The sequence below is a fragment of the Schistocerca americana genome, chromosome 5 (genome assembly GCF_021461395.2).
Source record: "Schistocerca americana isolate TAMUIC-IGC-003095 chromosome 5, iqSchAmer2.1, whole genome shotgun sequence".
Classification (NCBI taxonomy): domain Eukaryota; kingdom Metazoa; phylum Arthropoda; class Insecta; order Orthoptera; family Acrididae; genus Schistocerca; species Schistocerca americana.
This window is the reverse complement of record NC_060123.1, coordinates 85,512,487-85,539,789: the sequence shown is the minus strand read 5'-3', so window position 1 is coordinate 85,539,789 and position 27,303 is coordinate 85,512,487. Positions and strand designations below refer to the sequence as shown.

General features: G+C 39.9%; 1 protein-coding gene across 1 annotated transcript in view; it reads left to right on the top strand.

Annotated features, from left to right (window-relative positions):
- Nucleotides 1-25,651, top strand: part of LOC124615710 (40S ribosomal protein S11) — a 28,817-nt gene extending 3,166 nt beyond the window's left edge. The window contains exons 2-5 of the mRNA XM_047143756.1: nucleotides 3,452-3,577; nucleotides 3,642-3,758; nucleotides 25,117-25,322; nucleotides 25,487-25,651. Coding sequence (XP_046999712.1) covers nucleotides 3,452-3,577; nucleotides 3,642-3,758; nucleotides 25,117-25,322; nucleotides 25,487-25,610 — 573 coding nt within the window. The 3' untranslated portion in view covers nucleotides 25,611-25,651. The remainder of the gene's footprint in view (nucleotides 1-3,451; nucleotides 3,578-3,641; nucleotides 3,759-25,116; nucleotides 25,323-25,486) is intronic.
- The last annotated feature ends 1,652 nt before the right edge of the window (nucleotides 25,652-27,303 follow it).

The window sequence follows — 27,303 nt, the reverse complement described above, 5'->3', positions numbered from 1 at the left end:
AAACTGTACAACTGACAGTTTATATTCTACTCTAGGAATATATATAAACCCATGTGGGGAGTTCAAAAGATAAAACACGGTATGCTGCCAGTCCACAATTTAGCATAGAACGGCATTCTATAAATTTAAAATGTAAACACAAATTAAGAAATAACTTCAAGCCTAGAGGAAGTACTAAACAAGTCCCTTGTGGTCGAAAAGCATTGTTCCATAGAAGGCAGATTTGTAAAATTCTGCTACAGTTGTCAATATATCTGAAACAAAATATTTAGTTGATAACTACTGACCAAATTTGCCTACCTAGTCAGCTTCAAGTTAATGTTTATGTATGTTCCTACATATATAGCATTAAGAGATCTTACAGTGTCATAAAAGGAACAGGACAACAGAGACTACTCCAGCAGCATCGGAATTTCATAAACCATACTAAAACATTTCATTCCACTCTAATTGCACATTTCTATGTCCAGATGCATTCTGAATTACCTGATATTCAGCTTTCCTATGTGGTTTTTGTGATACCAATATATTTTTTTATGTCCATATTGCATTCTCATGTTTGGTTCTTTATTACAGTATGTCATTCGTCCCAGATAATGAAAATTTGCACTTGAAATTGAACAAAGTTGAAATTAGCCAATAGTGCGGAATGAAACCCTTTGTTTTAAATAAACTAACTGCTGCACGGGAAAAAATAATAGAATCAAATTTCTATATGAAATTGACAGAAATACCTTCATTAAGGTATTAATGGTTGATTGCAATAACATGGAAATAATATAAAATCAGAAAATTGGAACTACTTGTTTTGGTCTTTCATGATTATGAGGATGTATATTGAGTCGCTTGATGGCTCCTGGCCACAGAAATGTTTTCTCATTTGATATGGGAGTTGTAAACGAAGACAGAACAGCAGTATGACGGAACATATACACGGGTCATATGGAGAATGACCCCCCCCCCCCCCCACTATAACTCGGCTTGCTCTGCGCATGCGTGAATCTGGCAGCCTGGGTGCACCGGAAAAATTTTCCTGGGTAGAATCTGGGTACTAGCTGCTATTGCTCATACGGCACACCTCAAGTAGCCAGAATTGGGAGAAGGCACTGCTCATACCCGAATTCAGCTATTCGCATGAGCTCGCTGGCAACTGCTCAAACAAACCTAAGCAAGTAAGCTGTTTATAGTAAAGGCAGCGATCAGCTATGGCATACATCCTTCCAGTAATGCAGTTGGGCTCTCTTTTCGCTCATTTTTGTGTAGGATACAGCTGTATGATGCATAACTTCGTGCTGCTGTGGGAGGACTCTCAAGTGTGTAGTGCTTGTGGTCCACAGATCACAGTGCATATATTTGCATTTTCTTTGTTCAAATAAGAGGGCAGAAGCTAAGTTACCTATGGATTTATCCTCTGTTTTAACCGACCATGCCATGAATGTGGTAAGTGTTATAATAGGGCTGCCACAATTCTTCCTGCTTCTCCCCTTTCTACTGCTCCCTCAGCTTGCAGTTAGTGCTGCCATCACTTCTTGCAACTAGTCTACCAGCTGTCGTCGAGAGGCAGGGAGGTGTGACGAGTGGTTTGTTTGGATCTTATTCTCAGAGGCTGTTGACGCAGCTGCCGGAGATGGTCATGTGTGCATTAGGTGTGTGGATGTGTGTGCACTCTCGTTTTCTGACAAAGGATATGGCCAAAAATTTGTTTGGGAAAGTGTGATTGTCTTTTCTGCAAATGTGTGTCTGCAGCTCAGCTGTTGTCTTTACGGTGAGTTGCTACTTATCCGCAGTAGTGATGTTTCACGGTTATCTGTTGTGTGGAGAGATCATCGCGGTCTCATTTCATCAACATGGTGTCTCTGGCATGTGAATAGCTGATGACATGAGTGGACTTCTGTGAAGGGCGAAAATTGCAGGCCATTTCTGTGGGTATCTCGAACGGATCAGTGCTGCCAACTTGAAACCCATTGTTTCCCACTAATGTGCAGGCCCTGTCTGTAGGATCTAGTGACACTGCTCTGCCCACAGGCCAAGTCTGTCTGTGTGTGGTGTAATGTGGATTTTCTTGGATTATCCATGCACCCAGGACTGTGGTGCTCCTTGGTGGGCCAGAGGCCACGGGCAATGGATTTTAGGAATGGCGGCTGTCTCACCGCAAGTACACTGTACAGTGTGGCGTCTTATTAACATATTATTTATTCTAGTGCATTTTGGAACTTCTAAAGTAGTATTAGAAAGTGTGGCCGATAAGATGAAAATTGTGGCAGTTTGTGCGCTATGTACTCACGTATTTCTTGAAAGTAAAACCATACAATGCCTGTAAAATAATAAGACATAAACAGTGGCTAATAACTGACAGTAGCGAACATAATAGAATCTACATTTTATTGGCCGTCACTTATAGTGTTGGTTTACACAACTCTTCCCTGTCTTACACACTTCCTTCAAGAGGCCTACTCCGCAGCTCGCGGTTGTGTTCTCGCTTCCCGAGTACGGAGTCTCGGGTTCAATTCGCAGTGGGGTCAGGGATTTTCACATGCCTCGAGGTGACAGGGTGTTTGTGTTACCCTCATCATTTCATCATCATTCATGAAAGTGGCGAGTTTGGAATGAGCAAAAGTTGGGAATTTGTGCGGACGCTGAAAACCACGCAGTTGAGTGTCCCACAAACCAAAACATCATCAAGAGGCTTACTTTTTTCTGAGGTTATTTCTAAAATAATTGCAGGTATTTTAAATCTGTCTTGCAACTCCAATGAAATGCGTATTTTTGTCACCAAATATGTTAGGTTTTATTGAAATTAAACATCATCAGTGGTCTTAATGAAACATACATACCATTTGGCTTGTTTTCTCCACCTAAAAACAATTCATTACAAAAGATGTGTGAGTTCTTGCGATTTTTGCTGACATGTTTAGGTATACAGAAGTCCTTGCATTTTTTGTCAACTTCGTCTTTGCTTACTCTTGATATCTAAAAATTGTTTCAAAATTGGGCAGTATCACTTTAGGAAACTTGTGGCAACCCTATTTAAGGTTCTGTGAAATGTCAGTTTTATTCCGTGGGAAATTGTCTTACTTGTGTTGCGGTGAAGTTTTAGAACACCTGACCATTTTAATGCTATCTTGAAAGGGTGTGACATAGTTTCTACAACACATGCCCATGCATACTTTCATGCAGAATGTTCAGAAAACGCATATCATTTTAATAAATGTTAAATGTCAGGAACTTACTTAGAGTTCAGTTGGTGTTCATAGCAATGGAGGAGTCTGGTGCATGGTAAGTTTCCAGTGAATCAAAACTAGTTTCTCTTCTGAAGAACTGTAGTTATTTACCGTGAGATCATTTCCGTTTCATCACATGACTCTTGCATTTAAAATGGTTTCTAATGTACCCTACTAGTTGTGGATATTTTTTATATGTGAAAACTAATATGAACTGTTTAATTTTGCAGAGTGAGCGCTCGTTTCAAAAACAGCCAACAATATTTCTTAACCGTAAAAAAGGCTTAGGTGCCAAGAAACGGAAGTCTCTCCGTTACACTCGTAACATTGGTTTGGGTTTTAAAACACCAAGAGAGGTATGTGATTCTTTGTTATTGTGTATTAATGTTTTCTTTTTTTTTTTTTTTTGTGATGTAACAGACAGAGAAGGCATTCCAAAAGCAGCCGCACCTCAACCTTAACCGGAAAACTGGGTCAAAGAAGAAAGTTCTTAGGCGCCATCGTAATATTGGTCTTGGTTTCAAGACCCCGCGAGAGGTTTGTTAGTGGAATCCTAGCAGAGCATGGGGTTACTTGGGACAGTAAAAGGGTCAGCTTTGGTGTTGGTTATACAGTGATTAAGAAGTTAAGGTGTATCTGGGTCTGTAATTTCTTGTGAATTGTCACCAGGAATTTCATGTGAAAGTCCTTGTGCTGTGCTCGTCATTTGGAAGTGGAAAATAATTTGTTGATTTTACGTACTTGATGAACCAGAAAGATATTGTGGGAGCTCTACTTAGAAGAACTGGCTTGGCCACACTTGATAAAATGTGATTCTGGTGTTGGATTGTAGTTCTCATTTGTCTTGCATGCATTATTTATATTTTTCATGTTGTTTTGGAGAAGTTTGTATTGATATGTATTTTGTGGTGTGGAATGTGCATGGGACGTCTGTATATTGCATGACTAAGTATGCTGTTGGCTGTTGAATTTTACATATTGTCTTACGGAATGTAAATTCCATTGAACTTCTTTCTAAAAAAAAATATTCAACAAATCTGTGGATGCTGTCGAGGTGCTATTTTAGGACATAAGGATACACTACCAGTTGCAGTATTTTAATAAAACAATGGATACAGTTAATTTAATAAAATGTCATTAGGTGTGTGTTGGATTGTAGTCTGTTGAATAGTTCCGTGTGATGTATTTGTGTCTCCTAAATGGTCATCAAACAGCTGCAAATGCTTGTACTTGAGTGGCAAACATTTAATCTGCCATTATCACCCATTTGCTTTCTCATGACATCAAAATAGCAGAGTTGAACTACTCACTGAAATGCAATAGGTATAAAATATGCACCACAACAAGAATTGTCATATCACATTAGTTAGCTTTACCTTTCTCTACGGAACTTGATTGAAAGATGTCCACATACGGCATTTGTTGACATTATAGAGCAGTTGTTGACATCTCCATGTCAAATTGGACACAGCCAGTTGGATGGGCTGACCAGTGAATAGCTGATGATATTTATGCTGCTGACATACGAAGGAATCAAATTTGAAGCTGGCGTTGCATTAACATTCTAATCGGACTGCATATTGATGTTTCTGTTAAGTATACCACGTATCTGCATCTTTTCTGTGGAAATGTTCTTAATGATCTCATATCAGAGGCAGAATTCTGGTTGAGGTGTGACATTGATACATGGTTAGATTGGAAATGTCATTTCATTTTTCCATTATTTCCTGTTTGTATCGGGAATCTTTAAGAATACATATATTAAACATCAGTAATGCCAACAGATGTCAAAAGCTGGGAGAGACGACTGTTAAATAATTCATTACTCATTTGTATTTGCCTCTGCAAATGAATAGTTCCCAAAATTCCTTTATGCACTCTTAGCAAGTAGTATGTTAAGGTTGTTATGTTAAATTATTTTTCTCACAATTGAAATGAAATCTTCATGCCATTTGCTATAAAAAAATCTTTCCTGGCATGACTTCCCATGATTATCCAGGACATTGTTATTGCCATATGCTTCATGGTATTTACAGTCCCATGTCAAGTTTACAACCAACAGGTATCCAGATCATCTTTTAAATCAACCCATTCTTGAAGCTTTGCGACAGCCTAATGTCACCACCCAACCCAACCACGACTGTGGCCTACATAGATCAGTGAGCACAACCTACGTTCCAATAAATAATAAAGAAACAATATTGTAGCTGTTCTTTCTGTAAATGTTCTTTCTCATGCACACACAATTTCATGTGCCACACTGTCATGTTCAACCCACTGTTGAGGTACATTCCGAAAACCTCTTGTAACATTAGTGCAAGATTACTAATTATCTAAAAATGGGAGCTCCTCATACAAACATTTTATTACTAGGTATATTAGTTCTATTTATTTATATTACAAGAATTGCATCAAATGAAATATTTCAACCTAAATCAATTACCATATTTCCTGTGTGTAAATCTTACCCAATAGACTGTGAGTAATCTTTTTCTTCTTGAGTAACATTAAATTAGTTATGTCAGTGGTTATCTTGTAATATCAGAAGTATTTATTAGTGGTTAAACTGTGTGTGTGTGTGTGTGTGTGTATGTGTGTATGTGTGTGTGTGTGTGTGTGTGTGTGTGTGTGAGAGAGAGAGAGAGAGAGAGAGAGAGAGAGAGAGAGAGAGAGAGAGAGAGGGGGGGGGGGAGGGGGGGGGATGTGGAAGTATTTGGTTTAATAAGAATGTTAACTTTGTAGGAAGAGAGATCTGGCAGTGACTTGTGGCATAGCTGTTAATTTGATGTTGATAAAAACACTACTAGGAGTTTGCCGTTAGCTTATGTCTTGCAGTGTACTTTTATAGGGTGAGGAAAACTGTTGAAACAAAGGCCATTAATAACTTTTCTTGTGTAGAGTTTGGTATTTGATGATAGTTGTGAGCATGAACAGTGATTAGTAAAAAATCTTTGCGACATGTGCGGTACTCTTTTAAATTTATTCAGTCTCCCATTCTCTACTTGGAAATCTCTAACAAATGTTACACATAATTTGAACTCCATACTGAAGTACCCTATTGTCACACTAGTAAAGTAGAAGTGCCTAGTATTACATTTCTCCCTCTTTGTGCTGCTGTTATTAATATTACAGATATAAGTTACTGTGAGTTGTACAGTTGTGTGATCTTGGTCATGAATGAACCTCACAACATAAATATGATAAATTTAAAACTTGATGTAGGCTATATATGGTATAACAATGGTATGGGAACCAGGGTGTGTGCCGTTTCCATAGCGGTGCAGTTTAGTGATAGGCATAAAAAGAAGGGAAAGATTGGATTGGAGGACACTTACTAAAAGGTAAGGAAGTGGAGGCATTTAAAAGGAAAACCTAAGTAGATTTAGACTGAACTATATTGAGCAACAGTCCCATAAAACTTTCCCCTCCCCCAGCTGGCAGAGATGTTTCTTTTGCAACTACTTAATGGAAACTCTCACTGTGCCAAGTGAGTCAATGCAACAAAAAATTGAGTATATTTTGCATTTGTTGTGTATGGCTTTGCATTGATTCTCAATCACAGTGAAAAGGGGAACATGCCACTACCCCAAGCAGTGCTGTTTTGGACTGTGTGTACTATACTGTGTATTGTATGATACACATGGAAACCAGCAGAAAAAGTCTTCATTGGAGCACAAAAAATGTGAATACGCTCTTGTTTAACACTATTGTTTACCTTGTTTCCTCTGATGCAGCAGGATGTCACCCATGTGAAAAGAAATGTATTGGTCTGCAAAAGTTTGATAGTTTTTTGTGAAATTGAAATGTTGCAAAACTAATTTTGCAACAAATTTCTCCATTTTGTGACACATTTATATATGTTTTCATTTGACACTACATTTTTACATGTATGTTGTGTGTACCAGTAGGGTAGAGTCCACACAGGATATGGTGGCCGATGCTCAGGACCAATTGCTGTCCAAAGCACTGGGCGAGTTAATTTGTTCATTTATAGGGAGAGGCCCACAGTGTTTGCCACCTTTTCGAACGGTTGGTGATGACAGAATCGAGGTGCATACGCTGCAATCTTTCTCAAATGATTTTACAAAAGTGTGTAATAGTCATATCTTGCACTGTGAGATAGTGACATTAAGATGACGTTTCTTCTGTTGGGTGTACAAATGGCCTCTAGCTCTGTTACCAATAGAATCCGAAGTATGAGCCCCAGAAAAATACCATTTTTATGCGCAATATTTTGGAACATATTTGTCAAATACTGTTGCACGCATACCGATTGAGATGTGTACCTTTTACTGAGTCACAAAGTTCTAAACATTTCCATAAATGAATAAACTGACTAATCAGTAAAAACAGACTTACAGGAAATGGGATGTCAGGGGAGTGAAAGTTCAAGTTTGTCCTGGGTACCAGCTACCCAAGTTACACTGCTGAGCTTATAGAATCTTCTATAAATTATATGTTCTTAATTTTCCATTCCAATAATGGAAGCAATCTGAAGAATGCTAAGATTTGTGCTGTTTTGTGCAAAGTGTCTTAGTAACCTTTCCTGTTTCATTACATATGAAGAATAACCCAGTAGCTTAAATTGCTGTTTCTAATTTTTTTGTGAGCATTTATGTTAACATGGAAATATGTTGCTGAAGAAAACTGCGATAAGTGTTTTGAAATAGTATTTTTTCTCAAGTGTTTTTCTGGGTTCTGTGGGGAAATGACTGGTTCAAGAATGTCTAATTTGAGTTGTTACCTGAAATAGGTGTAACATAAGCATATGAGTCAACATTTATTGATGAAAAGGTTGCCATGCCACCAGTGACCTTTAGGCCTGACTGCAGTGCCAATTTTCACTGTCCTGAAAAGAATCTCGCACACTACTGTAGAGAGATATTTGCATATTGTATCCTGATGTTTAGTAGTCTCCTACTTTTGTTACCCTGAATTTGTGATTGATTCATCTGGCTTAATGTTCGAAGTAATGAGATTTTTGACGATACATGGGTGCGTATTACAGTTGTATCTTTAGTCAGAATCTGTCACATCGAAGTATTCTGTGTGTTTGGTTGCATTAGGCTATGTGTTTATATTAGAACTTGCTCTATAGCCCTCATTGTTGACAGCAAAAGTCAATGTACAAGCAGTTACTTTTCTGTGCAGATGTAAAACTTTCATGTGACTGTAGATATGTACATGTACATCCATACTCCGCAAGCCACCTGACGGTGTCTGGCGGAGGGTACCCTGAGTACCTCTATCGGTTCTCCCTTCTCTATGAGGGTTGAATGAAAAGTAATGCTTCCACCTTCATTAATTTGGTTTGGATGGGAATATTTTGATAAATCAAATGTAGAAATAATACTTAGAATATGATCTTTAATTACCAATATTCACTTTTCCATATAATCACCAGCCAATTCGATACATTTTTGCGAACAATCAAGGTTTATAATTTCCAAGGAAATTCGCTAAAATTGATTTTAATGCCATCCATGCATTTCTTTCAGTATCATTAAGTTAGTTTTGGAGGGGGGTGTCAGCAATTACCTTCCTTATTTGTGGACTTCCGAACACACCACTTTTTCGTAACTCAACTTTGGAAATATGTTGCACAGGTACTGAAAAGCATGTGTTGTCATCTAATGCCTTTATGAAATTCATGAGCCCACCTTGATGCGAGGTGGTAGCATGATTTATTTTGTCACGGCCAATAAATGGCGCACACAGAACATATTTATTTCCTAGCTGCATTGTTTCTGATTTGCCAGTATTTCTTTATGTAGTGGTGCTTTCTACCTTGTTGTCCTGCACACAGATAAAATAGCAGTACTTATGGTAATGTGTCTGCATTCCGATGAGCGGTGATAACTTTTTAATCACCACAGATATGCCTTTTGAACTCATGATCCAGTATTTTTTCAAGAAGTACTGACATTGTTCTGTATCTCTCTTTCAGGTGGGCAGATCCAACCTGTATTGATGCATATTTGTTTCCATTGTGTGCTAATGCTGCTTTCAAACTTGTTTTAGGCAAGTCAGTGAAAAATTGCCATGCTTTAATGTTGTTCCACCCCAAGGCTTGACATGACATTGAATGTTCATATAGTAGCAGATAGCCTCACCCATTGCGTAGCTGTACCCAGTGCAAACAAATTAAATTCTTTAATGCATCAACTGAGCAGTTCAGCTTGAACTTTTGTTAGTGCCAGGTCCGATATAAGGTCATTGGGGTCGGCATTGTTTATTAAATGAATACCTTGTCCAGATTGGTAGTCAGGATCTGATGTGTTACTGGAAGAGGAAAGCAAACCATGTTCCTGTGTTTCATCATCAGCTTTATATTCTGTATGTGCTGTTGGTATTGGCAAGTCATGTGGACTTGGTTTACAAACTGAGGCAATGTCTGGATGCTTTACAGGTGTGAGTTTTGTTATAGGAATATCTGATGACATATGCTAAACAGAAGTCTGTCTATAGTATGTTGTTAAACTTGTGCCATTTCATAGGAATTCTGAATGTCTGATAATGTTAGTCTCTGCCTTCCATATCTAACTGCACAAGTTGCATGTGGATAAATTGTAATGCCCACAGTTTAGCAGCAAAATCGACATTTGAATTGCAGTACAGTTCACATGCTTTCTTCCCCCTATGGGCCCACTGTCCTTTTGTGGGTACTTGTGGCATGTGCACAGGGCCCCAACCTATTGTAACCTTTCTTCTATCCCAGGCTGCATTCTCTTCCTCTAACTCCTGCCGTCCCACCACCATCACAACCACCAGTGTTTCCCTTTGATGACCCAGCTGCTTCCCTTGGGGTTTGATCTCCCTTTCTAAATTGTTTCTGGGAAAAAAGAACTACTCTGAGGTGTGGGTTTCTCTCCCCCTCCTCCCCTTCCCCCTTTCTTCCCCATTTAGCCCCGCCACTCGCTAGGTCACCAGCGTATCTAGCCAGTTGACATGGTGGAGCTGTTGTGTACCCATCTGCCTGAGGCCCCTGACAACATGGGAATCATGCTTGTGGTATCTGAGCTCTCACTGCCTCACATATGCCTAGGACTGCTTGCTCATCTTTTTGGAGCATTGGTACTCACAACAATGACTGAAGTGTGCTAAGCTCCTTACTTCTGGTTGCTCTTCTGCAGCTGGATCTTCAGGCAGGAATGTTCTCTCTTACTTTTGCTTCCTTAGCCTTCTGTTTGGAGTGAAACACTTTCCCCATTGCTTGATTTGTTCCAGGACAGATGGGGAGACCAAACCACTGCTTTTCTGTAGAACATATCAAAGATAAGCTTGGCGAAGTTAACACAATTGAGTATGGTGGGATCTGGTTCACTACTGAAATAACCCCTTAATCCAGTCAGTCGGCTTCCCTTTGTCCTTGCTAAAACTTAGAGACATCCTGATGGGCATGAGTCCTCACCAGTCCATAAATATGATCCAGGGCATCATTTTCCACAGGGACCTTCACCTTTAATCTGATAAACTCTGGACTAACATGGAATTGCACAGCGTTCATTTCATCCAGGGTGTCCATAGAGGTGCTAAGGGCAGTTGCATTGATGGGGGTGCTTTTATCCTGGCTTTTGAGGGGGTCCCTTCTGGAAAAGTCTGTTATAGTTTAGCATTGTGATGTGATGACCAAATATCTCTTTTTCTAATATGCTGTTTGTGGTGTCTTTTGTTTGGTCACATCTTTGCAGTGTGAAGCAAATCCTATTTACAGGGACTGTGGCAGTCCTCTCCGTGTGATGACCCCAGTTGTTTTTGTGCCCTAAATCAAAGAAAAACCAAACGAAACATCTCCATGTGGGGAGTCCTTGCACCCCACAACCCAAGTGCGTGAACTGTTTCAGCCCACATTCTCGTTGCTTGCCGGATCTATAAAAAGGAAAGGAAATTGATGAATTCTAAGCTCTCAAGTGTTTCTCCTACTCTGAGGCCCAACAGAAATTCGACCACCTTCATCTGGTATCTCTGTCAGTCTTGGCTTCTATTGCATTCTTTGCTCCTTCCTCCTTTTTTACTTTCCTTCCCTTTCCTCCTCCCGGGTGGTTCTGTTCCCTCCCTTCATAGAGCCACAACTTTTCCTTAGCCGGAAAGAAACACTCTTCTCTGGCACCTGCTGGAGAAGGGGCTCCTTCTAGGAGCCCTCCTCCTCGGTGTCTCCCAGAGAAGCAGCCTGTACTTAGACTTGGTTCCAGGGCCAACACTCTGTGGACCTAAGGCCACTTGGTCTCTTCAGATCCTGAAATTTGTGCGACTTGTCTTCCTGACCACGCCTCCCATCACTGTTCGAAGGAGAAGAAAATGCATACATCTCGGAATGAGGCACTCCCTCTCCGACGTCCCAGGGGGTGTCGCCCCCTCTATGTCAATCAGGGTCCAGTCTTAACATTTATAGGAGTCTCTCTGTCCATACCAGTGATGGACACTGATGTGACACAATGACCTATTCTTAGCTGTTCTGTGTACTACAATTGTTCATTATAACTGTGATGGTTATTATTGCCACCTTTCAAAATTGCACTCTTCATTCTCTCTGCTCTTTAGCTTGTGTCAGATTGCAGGAATTTTGTTTTGTGTACACTCATTCGCCAACTCTTCATCGCTTCCAAGCTTTGTGCCGGAACTGGATAGGTCCTATGTGAGCCTCCAGTGGTGTCTGTGTTTTGGTCCACACAGACATAGTTAGTTCTTGGGTTTCTCTTCATACTGTGCTGGAAGTTGGTCATTCAGATCCATTTAAACTGTTACAATATGCATTCTTTACCTCCTTCCCTGCCTGGCCTTCTACCCTTCTACCTTCTTAGACAGCTCCTTTCCCTTCTCCTTGGGGACTTTAATGTTCATAACCCTCTTTGGGATGGTACTGCGACCATTGCCCGCAGCCGGATTGTTGAAGACCTGTTGGCAGGACTAGATCTCTGCCTCCTCGACACTGGAGCCTCCTCACACTTAGTGTGGCACACGGCACTTTTTTGGTCAATGATCTTTCCATCTGTAGCCCTGGAGTCCTTGCCTCTGTTCAGTGGGCTGTTCATGATGTTTTGTGTGACAGTGATCACTTTCCAATCGTCTTAACTTTTCTCCAGCATTCCTCACCTGGAGGCCCTCTCAGGTGGGTCTTAATAATGCAGATTGGTATGCCTTTTCCTTGGCAGCCATCCCAACCTCTCCATCACATGATGGCATTGATGAGTCCATACAGAGTTTGACACATGCGATTATTTCGGCAGCTCCGTCTGTGATTCCTTCATCTTCGGGTTCTCCCCGTCGGAAGACTGTCCCTTGGTAGACCATTGAAATAGCTATGGCTGTTAAAGACAACTGTTGTGCCACCAACACTGCAAATGGCATCCATCTCTCGACCACCTTTTGGCCTTTAGATGGCTTTGTGCCCAGGCCTGTTATAACAACACTTTGCTGTCTGCACGTCTCGTCCAAATTTATTCGCTTGGCGCCAGCAGCGCTAAGTCAGATTACTTGGCTTGTCGCTGGGCGTTGTCACCTATCTGTTGATGACAAGCTTCAAACACATAGACTTTGCGTGCTTTAATTTTCCGGAAATACTCTGTTTTGCCATATCATTCCGCAAAATCTAATTTTCTTTTCAAGTATCTACTCTGAAAGTTCTACAATGTTATAATAAATATCCATGCAGAGGTTATGCCACTTTCCATCAGAAAGTGTCAGTCGTTCCGTCACTGTTTTTGCTAAAGGCTGTCCAGCGCCGGAATATATCTTGAATGAGGAAATGTATCCCGTACTCAAATCACACAGCTTCCGAATGAGTATGCTGTATTTTGCAATTTTCGACGAATTGTGAACTTTAAAATTTAACCGTCCACACTGCGGTACATTCCTTCATCAGTTGAGATGTTTTGGCTTGGATTAAACGTTTCTTTAAACTTTTTCGAAAAAGAATCAATTACGAATTGCACACTGACAAACCGGTCAGCACTATCCAGTTTATTGTTGCTGTTGGAAAAATGTAAAAACGATAATATTTGTCTGAATCCATTGCAGGACATCTTTTTATGAAATATCGGTTTGTCTGTCAATGGATTCGGTGACCAATAATCATTGATTCTTGCTTTTCTTACAATTCCCATAAGGATAGCAAGCCCAAACCATTTTCTAAGGTTGGGTCCCGTAACATTGACAGATTTGGCATTTTTGAAATCCAGTTTCCTTTTATTGCAATTTTGGCTGTAGTACTTTTTGGTTTTGTTGCTAATATATTCAAATGGGTCGTTCCCAATATATATTTGTACGATATCCTCGACGCTGTGAATCTTTGGGAAATATGTTTGGACCTGGGGATCCTTCAAATTTGTTATTGGTCCTCGGTAATTCGAAGTGTGACCACTGTGCACTGTCTTCTTCGTATGATTCAGCCGAATCAGTTGGCAATCGTAGGATTCGCCGAATTCTTCTTCAACATATTTCACCATCTTCCTATGATACTGCTTGACTTTCATTTTTTCGATATCCAACGTCTTCTTCCCAATTGGCCAAGTTGTCCGGAACGTCAGACAAGACGTCCTCGCATTCATTGTAAATAATCCTATTGTCTCTCTTGTCTGCCATGATGAAAGGGCACAAGTACTTATAAAAACAAAACACTTGTTGACGCGTGTAACTTGTTGTTAACTAAACAAAACACCAACAGAATGCAAAAGATATTAACATGCTGTCACCGGCCACTGCGCGATACTGTGCTCACGACACCGCTATGGTGTCGCCGGCCACTGAGCAATACTATGCAGACGCACCACTGTGGTGTCGCCAGCCGTTGACTGCTATTTCGCTCATGACACTTCCACCTCAAATCCTGTGTAATTTCAGTGGCACCCTCTCCCCTATTTCGTGGTTATACAAAACATGCTGCCCTTCCCTGGTTAGCCTTCCCCACAAAATTTTTGCTGAGTGTTCCGATTTAAGTTGTTTGTAATTGTAATTCCTAGATATTTAGTTGAATTTACAGCCTTTAGATTTGATTGATTTATTGTGTAATTGAAGTTTAATGGATTCCTTTTAGCACTTATGTAGATGACCGCACACTTTTTGTTGTTTAGGGTCAATTGGCAACTTTTACACCGTACAGATATCTTTTCTAAATTGTTTTGCAGTTTATTCTGATCTTCTGATGAGTTTACTAATCGATAAACAGCAGCATTGTGTGCGAACAACCTAAGATGGCTGCTCAGATTGTCTCCTAAATCGTTTATGTACGTAAGGAACAGCAAAGGGCTGTAACACTACTTTGGGGAGTGCCAGAAATCTCTTCTATTTTACTAGATGACTTTCCGTGAATTATTATGAATTGTGACCCCTCAGACAGGAATCATTAATCCAGTCACATAACTGAGATGATACTCCATAAGCATGCAATTACACTACAAGCCACTTGTATGGTACAATGTCAAAAGCCTTCCGGAAATCTAGAAGTACAGAATCAATTTGAAATCCCTGGTCAATAGTATTAAACACTTGGTGTGAGTAAAGAGCTAGTTGCATTTCACAAGAACAATGTTTTTTGACTTTATGTGGACTGTGTGTCAATAGCCGCTTTCTTCGAGGTAATGCATAATGTTCGAACACAATGTATGTTCCAAAATGGTGCTGCATATCGACATTAATGATACGGGCCTGTAATTTAGTGGGTTACTCCTACTACAGTGCGTTTAAAATTAGTTGAGACTTCTGACAGTTCAGTGCAGAGTGAGTGAAGGGAAGCGTAGTTGCCAGTGTGTTCAAGGTGCATTGGCAGGTGACCACAGTAAAATGGCAGGTTTGCTTGACTGCATGCTAAGATCTTTCTCAAACGCTTTTCAGAGAAACCAGTCAGTAATACTCTCATTCTCGCACATCTTGAAGTTTAATAGTAGTAAGCTTCATGATGAAAAGCCTATCATTTCGTTAATAGCCACAGTTATTGTGATATTTCATTAGTAGGTAACTACTGCTAGAAATTCTTAGTTTGCACTGAAAAAGAGATATTGTGTTTGGTGAGTTATGTTACATGTTGCTGTGTATTAAATGAAGATAACATATTGAATCATTCTTTAAACTTGGAGCGATACTGCTGTTGGTTTCCAATTTCGAGAAAATGGAATGTATGTAAAGCACTCAGTCACGAACTCATGGTCAGTGGGAAAAAAACAAACTAGAATGAAATATTCATAAATTCCTCTTGTATCCCATAAGGGGTCTGAGATATTGAAACAAGATTTTGCCAAATGATAGCACGCAGACAAGAGCATTTTGCCATATGATTAATATGCAAAACTTCTATATCTGCTAAGATACTCAAGTTACTGCAGATTTTTTGAATGAAATAATGTAATTATTGAGGGAAGTTGATAGCTGGTGAAACGAGAACTTCTGTGGGTTTTGTAACAATACAAGTGAAGAAGTCACACATTTATTTTTTACTCGGAATGGGCCATTTCACAAACTATTGACCTGACGCACTCAGTTCCTAGTTTAAAAATGCACCATTTCATGATTTTGTTGCAAATTCAACTGCATTCGAGTGTTAGTGAGATGAATTTTTCTGAACTCTGCTGTGTTTCAACAAGAGAAGCCCATTTCAACATGGCAAGACTCTCTACAGTCCTCCATGAATCAGTGTCTCCTCAGCGAAATTCTTGGTATGGCCAACAACTAAAAACCAGTCCTGTAGTGTAAAATTTGCAGTGGCTTTTGTCAGCATTCCAACCTCAGTGAGCGTCAACCTCTTGCTGTTTTTTGACATTACTTTTCACCTAAGCCCATATATTCTCAGTCAGATTTAAATGAGTGTGACACGGAGGAAGCTTGCTGAAACTATGCCCTTTACCATTAGTCTGTTCGTTGACCTGATAGCGTTAACTTTTGGCGTGTACAGTAGTAAAAGTTTCATTAACTTCACCTTATACATGCTGTGTTCAACTTTATCTCGTGGACATTTCTTTGTGTCCAGAGCAAAATAACTTTCCTCTACTGCATTGTTGGAGCTTTGTGCATCGCAAGAGTGGTATGGTGTTTCGTCCATTACTATTGTCGAACTCCAAGGAATGTTTTGCAGCAGAACGTTATCTTCCCAGCCAGTGAACGTATCCTCGGATGACACTTTCACTAAAATCGTGTATCCAAATGCACTGCACTGTTGTTATTAATGCAATGCTTACGCAAAACACTTGTTCACAATACCTGATGACTACGAACACTCTAACGCCAGTAAATATGACTTTTAAGGAGAGCTGATGAACATTAATTCATCTAATGCATGACATCATGTGGTGTTGTTTATTCATGGTGTGGCAACTGGGGCACTTAGTTAGGACAGCTGGCAGCCTGGTAGGGAAAGCCGGCTCACCGTTGGTGTTGCCCGGGCAATGGCGTCATGTCCCCCTCCGTCAGCCAAGCATCAAAAGTTGCAACTAATTTTAAATGCACAATATCTTTCTTGAATATTGGTGTGACCTTGACTTTTCAGTTTTTGGGTATGTATCTTTTGTCCAGTGAAACATTACATGGGTGGGGCCTCTGTGCTTTGCTCCTGATTTTTTTTTATTCATAACTTTCATTGACGTTGCACTTTCTAGGCACAGGTTAATGCCTCCCTTAGCATCTCCTATCTACAGGAGAATGGGATTCTGCAGGGTTAATGTTTTGAGCATGCTTTTCTTTTTAGTAGCTATCAATGGTTTGTTGGTGGCTGTGTGGCCTACTGTGTCCCTCTCTTTCTAAGCTGATGATTTTTGCTCTCTTTCTGTTCGTCCGTAGTGTACGTTGCGGAATGCAGAGTACAGGGAGCAATACACTGAGTGCAATCTTCGGCTCTCACTCACGGCTTCCATTTGTTGGCTGCCAAGATGTGTTATGCATGTCTGTCATTGCTGTACAGTCCATCCCCATCCAGATCTGTACTGTGGTGGGCATTTCCTCAATGTGATGAAGTCCATCATTCTTTGGGACAGGTCTTTGATGCCCAGTTAATATAGTTGTCCCATTTTTGTCAACTTAAGTGGATATGTTGGTTGTACCTCGCTGCTCTTCAGTGCCTCAGCAGCACCAACTGGGGGTGTCAGCTGTGCTCCACTCTGATACAACTCTACACGGCATTTGTCCAGTTCATCTAAATTACAGCAGTCTCACGTATGACTCACATCGTCTTTGGTGTTACAGATGCTGGACCTCATACACTAGTATGACTGGAAACTGGTGCCTTTCAGACTAGCCAAGTGATCAGCCTCCTAGTGGAGGCAGGAGTTTCACAATCTACATTTATGTAGATACTCAGTAAGCCACCTTACAGCCTGTGGTGGAGGGTAGGTACCCTATACCACTATAGTCATTTTCTTTCCTGTTTCTCTTGCAAATAGAGCAAGGGGAAAACAACTGATATATGCCTCTGTGTGCACCACAATTTCTCGTGTCCTGTCTTCGTGGTCCTTACACACATTCTATGGTTGTGGCAGTAGAATCAGGGTGTATACAACCCGGGACAACTCGGAGATCTGGGAAAGACCCGGGAATTTTTTCATCCGAGAGAAAACCGTGAAAAACTCGGAAATTTTTTAGAATTCAGGGAATTTTTCATTGTTTTTGTTTTCAGTTAAATTTTTGTAATTTTGACTGGCTAGAATCGATACTCTAACAAAGGATATTAATGTATCCTGCTACTGTAGAATAATACTGCAGCAATAAAACATGAACGAGAGAAAAACGAAAAGAAAACTTAAATTGCAAAGGAAAAGCGCCATATACAGCAACAAAACACAGTGCTCATACAAGCGTCTGCCAACAGCAAAATGTGTCAACTGCTTTAGGAAGACTATGCAATGTTCCATAACAACAAATTGCCTTGGATGAGCGTGACGTCACAACTGTTTACATTAGATTCGCTTTAGCAGTTAAGAGCGGGATCATGCGCATGCGCAGTTGAGTAGTACCTTCTCCCGCTTCTGGCTACAGAAATGTTGCTGTTGGCTGCGTGAGCAGTTGCAGCAAGCAGCTAGATGCTAACGGGAAAAATTTTACTGGAGCGCCCAAGCTGCCAGATTCTTTCATTGCAGCAGGCCCAGATCAAGGAGGGGGGTGGGGGGCAAATTCATACTCTTGAGAGAAAAAAACCTTGTTTCACAAAGCGACTAGCATCTAGCGTACGTTAGCTGCCCTGCAGTGGACTCGGAAAATCTTCCTGACATTCTGCGCTTGGTGTTAGTGGATGGTGCTTCAGTGGTGGATCTGGTTTTACAGTTTATTCATGAAAGGGGTTCTTACCATTCTCTCTAAGGGAGGTCCCCTTAGAGATGCCCTGTTGCTTTCTCTTTCCCGAATGGGCACCAGCTGTCTGAGCTGGGTGGTCTGCCTCTGATCTCGCCCTACCCCTCTTTTGTTCTTCTTCCACCTTCTTGTGTCTTCTGTTTGATGTGGTGTTCTTCCTCTGTTTCCCTGTGCTTTTCCTGCCATCTTTTTTTCGCAAGTCGTTCCTGGTTTTTGTTGACTGGTGCCTGTGGTAAGTGGTGGGTGTCCCTCCGTACCACTTTGATTTTGGAGGTCTCCGGCTGCTTCCTGGACAGCTGGAATGAGCACCTCAGCCCCCACTGTTTCCTACCTCTTTTTCTTCTTCCTCAGTCCTTTCTGTAGGCTTCAGCCTTTGGTCAACGTTGGGGTTTTCTTTTCTTGGGTTTCATAAACTAGGCCCTACTTTGGTGTGTAATTTTGATTTGCCTGTTCCTGGTAGGAGGGAGTGATGACCTCACAGTTTGGTCCCTTTGATCATTAGACCAACCATGCAGTCATTTGCTTTCTTCAGAAACAGTGTAAGTCTTCCAACGTGATTTGTCTATCAGATAGCTGCACACACAACAAAACAGATTTGGTGAATTATGGAAACTCTGAATGCCATATCACCTTAAATTGAAAATTACTTATTACCTTATCCTAAATTTAACTGTTTTTACAGAAAATGAAAATATTGTATGTTGTTGCATGAAAAATTACTAGAAACATTTGGGTAAAAAGATAGTGTTTCCTGAAAATTAATTTTTGGGGCATTTTCAAAAGCTCATGTGATGAGCAAAATGGTTCTCATAGTTGGCAGTATAAATGACATTAGAAAAAGAAAAGTCAATACCTATTATTAGTTTTACTTGAAGAAATATTAATTGTTCTACAAAATCGTTGAGGTTCTGCTTCCAGTACTTGTATTCCATCCAGCACTGTCTGGTATCATCGGTCTGAAATATCACGATAAATAGTAATGGTAGTTGTTAAAAATGTAAAGTGGCAGAATACGAATGGAACAGGAATCATAAATGTTTTTGTGGTGTAGTATTGACTAAGTATTGTAACCTTTATTTTTTCTTTATTATTGCCCAAAGCAGGATCATTTTTCTACACATATTGTTAAAAGTTCCTGAACATAATTTATCCAAGCATTCACATTACTAAATCACAGGAAGTATAATTGGTCAAAAGATGCACATGGAAAGCAGATGCACATTAATACTTCAGGTAAAATGAATTTACATCAGTTTTGGCCAATACTCGAACCTGATGTGAAGTATTTATGCACCTCCCGCCCCCTCCGTCATGAACCATGGACCTTGCCATTGGTAGGGAAGCTTGCGTGTCTCAGCGATAGAGATAGCTGTGTAGGTGCAACTACAATGGAGAGGTATCTGTTGAGAGGCCAGACAAATGTATGGTTCCAGAAGAGGGCAGCAGCCTTTTCAGTAGCTGCAGAGGCAACAGTTTCGATAACTGGCCGATCTGGCCTTGTAACATTAACCAAATCGGCCTTGCTGTGCTGGTACTGCAGACGGTTGAAAGCGAGAGGAAACAGCCGTAATTTTTCCTGAGGGTACGCATCTCTACTGTATGGTTAAATGATGGTGTCTTGGGTAAAATATTCTGGAAGTGAAACAGTCCTTACTTGGATCTCCAGGTGGGGACTATTCAGGGCGATGTCATTCTCAGGAGAAAGAAAACTGGTGTTCTACAGATCAGAGCAATGAATGTCAGATCCCTTAATCGGACAGGTAGGTTAGAAAATTTGAAAAGGGAAATGAAAAGGTTAAAATTAAATATAATGGGAATTAGTGAAGTTCAGTGGCAGGAGGAACAGGACTTCTGGTCAGGTGAATACATGTTTATAAATACAAAATCAAATAGGGGTAATGCAGGAGTAGTTTTAATAATGAATTAAGAATAGGAGCTACTACGAACAGCATAATGACAGCATTTATCGTAGCCCATAGAGACAAGACCACACCTACCACTGTAAGTTTATATGCCAACTAGTTCTGCAGGTGAAGAGATTGAAGAAATGTATGATGAGATAAAAGAAATTTTTCAGATAGTTAAGGGGGATGAAAATTTTAAGTCATGGGGGACTGTAATTTGATAGTAGGCAAAGGAAAAGTAGGTGAATATGGACTGGGGGTAAGAAATGAAAGAGGAAGCCGTTTGGAGAATTTTCCACAGAGTATAACTTAATCATAGCGAACACTTGGTTTAAGAACTGTGAAAAGAAGGCTGTATACAAGGAAGAGGCCTCGAGACACTGGAAGATTTCAAAAAGATTATATAATGGTAAGACAGATATATTTAGGAACCAGGTTTTAATTGTAAGACATTCCCAAGGGGCAACTGCAGATTCTGACCACAATTTATTGGTTATGAATTGTAGATTAAAATTGAAGAAAGTGCAAAAAGGTAAGAATTCAAGGAGATGGGACCTGGATAAACTGAAAGAACCAGAGGTTGTAGTGAGTTTCAGGGAAAGCATTAGGGAACAATTGACAAATACAGGGGAAAGCAATACAGTAGAACAAAAATGGGTAGCTTTGATAGATGAAATAGTAAAGGCAGCAGAGGATCAAGTAGGTTAAAAGACGAGGGCTAGTGGAAATTCTTGGGTAACAGAAGAGATACTGAATTTAATTGATGAAAGGAGAAAATACAAAAATGCAGTAATCAAGGCAGGTGAAAAGGAATACAAATGTCTCGGAAATGAGTGACAGGAAGTGCAAAATGGCTAAGCAAGGATTGCTAGAGGACAAGTGTAAGGATGTCGAGGTATATCTCACTAGGGGTAAGATAGATACTGCCTACAGGAAAATTAAAGAGACCTTTGCAGAAAAGAGAATCACCTGTATGAATATCAAGAATGCAGATTGAAAACCAGTCCTAAGTAAAGGAGGGAAAGCAGAAAGGTGTAAGGAGTATATAGCGGGTCTATATAAGGGCAATGTAATTAAGGACAAAATTGTGGAAATAGAAGAGGATGTAGATGAAGCTGAAATGGGAGACGATACTGTGTGAAGAATTTGAGAGAGCACTGAAAGACCTAAGCCGAAACAAGGCCCCGGGAGTAGACAACATTGCATGAGAACTACTGATAGCCTTGGGAGAGCCAGCCTTGACAAAACTCTACCATCTGGTGAGGAAGATGCACGAGACAGCCGAAATATCCTCAGACTTCAAGAATAATAAAATTCCAATCCCAAAGAAAGCAGGTGTTGACAGGTGTGAAAATTATGGAACTATCAGTTTAATGAGTCGTGGTTGCAAAATACTAGCATGAATTCTTTACAGACGAATGGAAAAATGGGTAGAAGTTTCCAGAATCTGATTTTTACTCTGCAGCGGAGTGTGCGCTGATATGAAACTTCCTGGCAGATTAAAACTGTGTGCCCGACCGAGACTCGAACTTGGGACCTTTGCCTTTCGTGGGCAAGTGCTCTACCATCTGAGCTACCGAAGCACGACTCACGCCCGGTCCTCACAGCTTTACTTCTGCCAGTACCTCGTTTCCTACCTTCCAAACTTTACAGAAGCTCTCCTGCGAACGTTGCAGAACTAGCACTCCCGGAGAGCTTCTGTAAAGTTTGGAAGGTAGGAGACGAGATACTAGCAGAATTAAGGCCATGAGGACCGGGCGTGAGTCGTGCTTCGGTAGCTCAGATGGTAGAGCACTTGCCCACGAAAGGCAAAGGTCCCGAGTTCGAGTCTCGGTTGGGCACACAGTTTTAATCTGCCAGGAAGTTTCAAACTGGTAGAAGCTGACCATGGTAAAGATCAGTTTGGATTCTGTAGAAATGTTGGAACATGTGAGGCAATAATGACCCTACGACTTATCTTAGAAGCTAGATTAAGGAAAGGCAAACCTATGTTTCTAGCATTTGTAGTCTTAGAGAAAGCTTTTGACAATGGTGACTGGAATACTCTTTCAAATTCTGTAGGTGGCAGGGATTAAATACAGGGAGCAAAACACTGTTTACAATTTGTACAGAAACCAGATGGCAGTTATAAGAGTCGAGGGACATGAAAGGGAAGCAGTGGTTGGGAAGGGAGTAAGACAGGGTTGTAGCCTCTCCCCGATGTTGTTCAATCTGTATATTGAGCAAGCAGTAAAGAAAACAAAAGAAAAATCCGGAGTAGGTATTAAAATCCATGGAGAAGAAATAAAAACTTTGAGGTTTGCAGATGACATTGTAATTATGCCAAACAGCGAAGGACCTGGAGGAGCAGTTGAATGGAATGGACAGTGTCTTGAAAGGAGGATACAAGATGAACATCAACAAAAGCAAAACAAGGGTAATGGAATGTAGTCGAATTAAGTCGGATGATGCTGAGGGAATTAGATTAGTAAATGAGACACTTAAAAAGTAGTAAAGGAGTTTTGCTATTTGGGGAGCAAAATAACTGATGATGGTTGAAGTAGAGAGGATATAAAATGTAGACTGGCAATGGCAAGGAAAGTGTTCTTAAAGAAGAGAAATTTGTTAACATCAGGTATAGATTTGTCAGGAAGTCTTTCCTGAATGTATTTGTATGGAGTGTAGCCGTGTATGGAGTGTAGCCAGATATGGAAGTGAAACATGGGCGATAAATAGTTTGGACAATCAGAGAATAGAAGCTTTCGACATGTGGTGCTACAGAAGAATGCCAAAGATTAGATGGGTAGATCAACTAACTAATGAGGTGGTACTGAATAGAATTAGGGAGAAGAGGACTTTGTGGCGCACCCTAACTAAAAGAAGGGATCGGTTGGTAGGACATGTTCGGAAGCATCATGGGATCACCATTTTAGTATTGGAGGGAAGCATGGAGGGTAAAAATCGTAGATGGAGGCCAAGAGATAAATGCAGTAAGCAGATTCTGAAGGATGTAGGTTGCTGTAGGTACTGGGAGATGAAGAGGCTTGCACAGGGTAGGGTAGCATAGAGAGTGGCATCAAACCAGTTTCTGGACTGAAGACCACAACCACTTATGGATGAGGTTATAAAAGAGAGCTTAAAAATACTACTGTCAAACATTCCCAAATCACCGTTTTAACAAGTGATTATTGTGTATGAAACCTGAAAATATTTGTAGTTACGTTCTTTAATCCTTCGAGTGACTGCTCCAGATGAGTTAACATATCATGCTCCGTTGTTCCTCAGGTGCCAAGGATGTATTTAAATGTGGTTCCTGGTTTTTGTTTAAGCGCTGTTGTGTGTACGTGTCATGTTCTGATTGACCTCTCCCTGCTGTGGACAAGTTATTGCCATATTTCAACATGTAAAAACTTCTAGTATTTATTGTACAATATATGTGGCTTTTCGTGTGCTATCATTTGCAAAAATTTCATTTCCCATATCTTGAACTGTTTATAAAATATTATGATTGTTATAACATTATTCCCAATGTGCAAGGAAGGAAATGGGTGCCTTGCAGCGGGAACTTGAGAGCAAAATGAGATATCATTCGCAGACAGTTTCAAATAATGTTTCAATATCTTGTCCACATTTCATACATAGAAATGTACAAACCAGAGTTGACCATAAGCAAAATTTAAGCAATGTGTATTTACATCTGCAAACCCTTTAAAATGTTGTGCAGTCTTGTACTAAATTTGATGCAGCACAGTAAATATGACGAATAAGCAAAAGAAACTCAGTCCTTTATCAAGCGAAGATATCAGACTCTTAAGATGGCAAAAATAATTTTTTTTTCTGCGAATAGTTTTCTCAAAATAAGTATTTCATACTAGCTGGAAGGTGATCTCTTAGCAGTGGTAGCATATCTGGTGAGCAGTACAGAGGCAACAAAGCCATGTCCAGCACGGAATGTAGAGAGCATGTCTGTTGCAGAAAAGGGCTAATCTAACTGGGGATAACTTTTTGTTGTTTATACAGGATAGTTCATTGTGCTCTAAGAAAGCTGAAAATAACTCGTATGTGTGTTACCAGAAAATTTTCCTTATCCTGAGGGACTCCAAAACAAAATATCATCTAGTACTAAGAGAATTGCTCTTTCTAATGAAACAACAATAAAGAAAATGGTGATGGTATTTAGCAGTCATAAAGAGGTTTATGTATTTGATGAGAGGGGTTATAAATTTGGTCAAAATTGTCAGATCTTGCAGCTCTTCAATGACAGCAACCTACAACACTGAATCTAGAGTTCAAATTTTGTGCAGCTTAGTTTGTAATCTATAGAGGATCTCTGTGCAAAGTTTCATTCACATTGGTGAGGTGAGTGTGATTTCTAAAAGTTACTCTATGTAGTCACGCTTTGGCTAATGTATCAGTCTGTTTTTTTTTTGCAGATGTTGATAAGCTGTGACCATTTGGGCTTTTGCCACTTGCACACTATTTTTAACATTATGGTGCTGATACAGTAAAAAGTAACAGGTTTGTTTTGCAACTGGAAACTAAACCATATGAGAGTCCATCCTATTTGGGTAGCTTAAACAATTCAGCAAAGATTGAGGTGTTGGAAAACAGTGGTCTGCTGGTTGCATGCAGTTAGTCCTAAGCTTAACAATATTAAGATAAGAACATATACTAAGTTGCTGAGGCATTTGGGAAAAAATTGCATCTGCAGTGCATTCATACAGAAACTTGTACTTTCTCCACAGGCAATTGAGGGTACGTACATAGACAAGAAGTGCCCATTTACTGGAAATGTGTCCATCAGAGGGCGTATTTTAACTGGTGTTGTGCAGAAGATGAAAATGCAACGTACTATTGTTATCAGGCGGGACTACCTGCACTACATTCGTAAATATAATAGGTTTGAGAAACGCCACAGGAATATGTCTGTCCACTTATCACCTTGCTTCAGGTAATTGAAGTATATTTGTCTGTTAATAGTACCTTAAAGCTATGATGATAACATTGACGGTCTTCTGAAAAACTGATTAAAATTTCTTCATCTGAGAAATATCTTTTAACATATTAACTTCTTGTTAGTTTACATCGTACTACATTAGGATTTTTTCTTTACAGGGATGTGGAGATTGGCGATGTGGTAACTGTTGGTGAATGCAGACCTCTTAGTAAAACTGTTCGCTTCAATGTTCTAAAAGTGTCGAAAGGAACAAGTGCAAAGAAGAGTTTCAAGAAATTCTAACTGTATGGATTCCAATCAAAATAAAAACATATAAATTAGGATGTTTCTTATTTTAATTTCTACATGAAAACCAACTATGTAAATCTGTATTGAAATATAATTCCTTGTTACTTGTGGCGCCATTCAGAAATAAAACGGACCCCATTTCTTAAGGAGTAGTAGTTGAATGGACTGATGATATGTCTTAGTGATTCCTTTAATGAAAGAATTGACAGGATAGAATGAAATGCAAATGAATAATCTTTATTATGATTTCAGGAGTAGCCCAAATTCTTTGAAGTTCTGTATTGTCAAATTAAAAAAAGGTTGGTTCTGAAGTAAAAGATCAGATATGTCTGATTTTAATATCTAGTAATCTGTTGTGTGGTAAGTATTAATCTCATACTTGCCATCTTATAGAGAGAGATGGAAGATGGAAATGCCATGTGGCTAGTGCCTCCTGTTGGGTAGACAGTTTGCTTGGTGTAAGTCTCTCAAGTTGACGCCACTTCGGCGATTTGCATGTCGATGGGGATGAAATGATAAGGACAACACAACACCCAGTCCCTTAGTGGAGAAAATCTCTGACCCAGCCAGGAATTGATCTGGGCTGTTACGTATGACATTCCGTCGCACTGACCACTTAGCTACCATGTACGGACATTAAGAGATGTAAGATTTACTATTGTATTTTGCCTTGTCTTAATTTAATGGAACAGTGGAATAGGTTAGGAAGAAGATTATCCACATTAAGAACACCTATGCAATGGAAAGTTGAAATATTATGTATTTGCTTGAAGAATAATTACGGAAAACAATAACTATTGGATACTGTGAGGAAGTCATCACCATAGCCAGATCAAAATACAAGGTGATTGACGTAGTAATTTACATCAGAGCTACTGTAGCCACAACCAACTTGAGAATGAGCTTGGGTGCGCCTTCTGTTTTATTTGCCATTGTATTGATTTGCAGAGGACAGTTCTGACTGCTAACATACCTGTTGACTCATGTTTGCTGTTCACTTTGTTTCTTTGTGCTGGTTCCTTTTTATAATATTCAAAATAATGTAAGCAGATAATAGTGGAAGTTGGCAGAAAAGTGAGAAAGGTATTAGGATCCTGCAACGTGAACTCAATGCTGCAGGTTAACTGGGTAATGTATGAAGGATGTTGATACTGAGTGGCACAGCTGACAGGGCTGCAGCTATATTTGGCATGTGGGTAACAGCAAACTGACATCCTTTTCTGTGTGTACCACTTCATTTTTTTTAGTATGGATATAGCAATAATAAATACCGAAGTTGGAAAGCATGATTACAAGCATATACATTCCTATCTTTCGAGGAGCATATATGCAACAGAAAAGTTTATTATGCCACTGCTTTATCTTTACACCAGCATGATGATTTATCCAGTAACAAAATACATTAAGACTGGCCATGGTCGTAGGATATTGATGTCTTACAATACTGTCAATATGTTGTGTATTTCTATATTAATTTGCATTGAGATATGAGTTTCACACCGAACAAATTTTCTGGTAATTTTTTTTGTTCTCATTGCTAGTTTTCTAACCTGAAAATGTGGTTACATGTGGATGAGCAAGGAAATGCTTGAGATGTCCATAATACTTGTTTACCGTTTGAACACTTTTGATGTTTCCAATTTATAAATATATCTTCTGCTTGTTAGGCATGCATTATGCTGTTTTG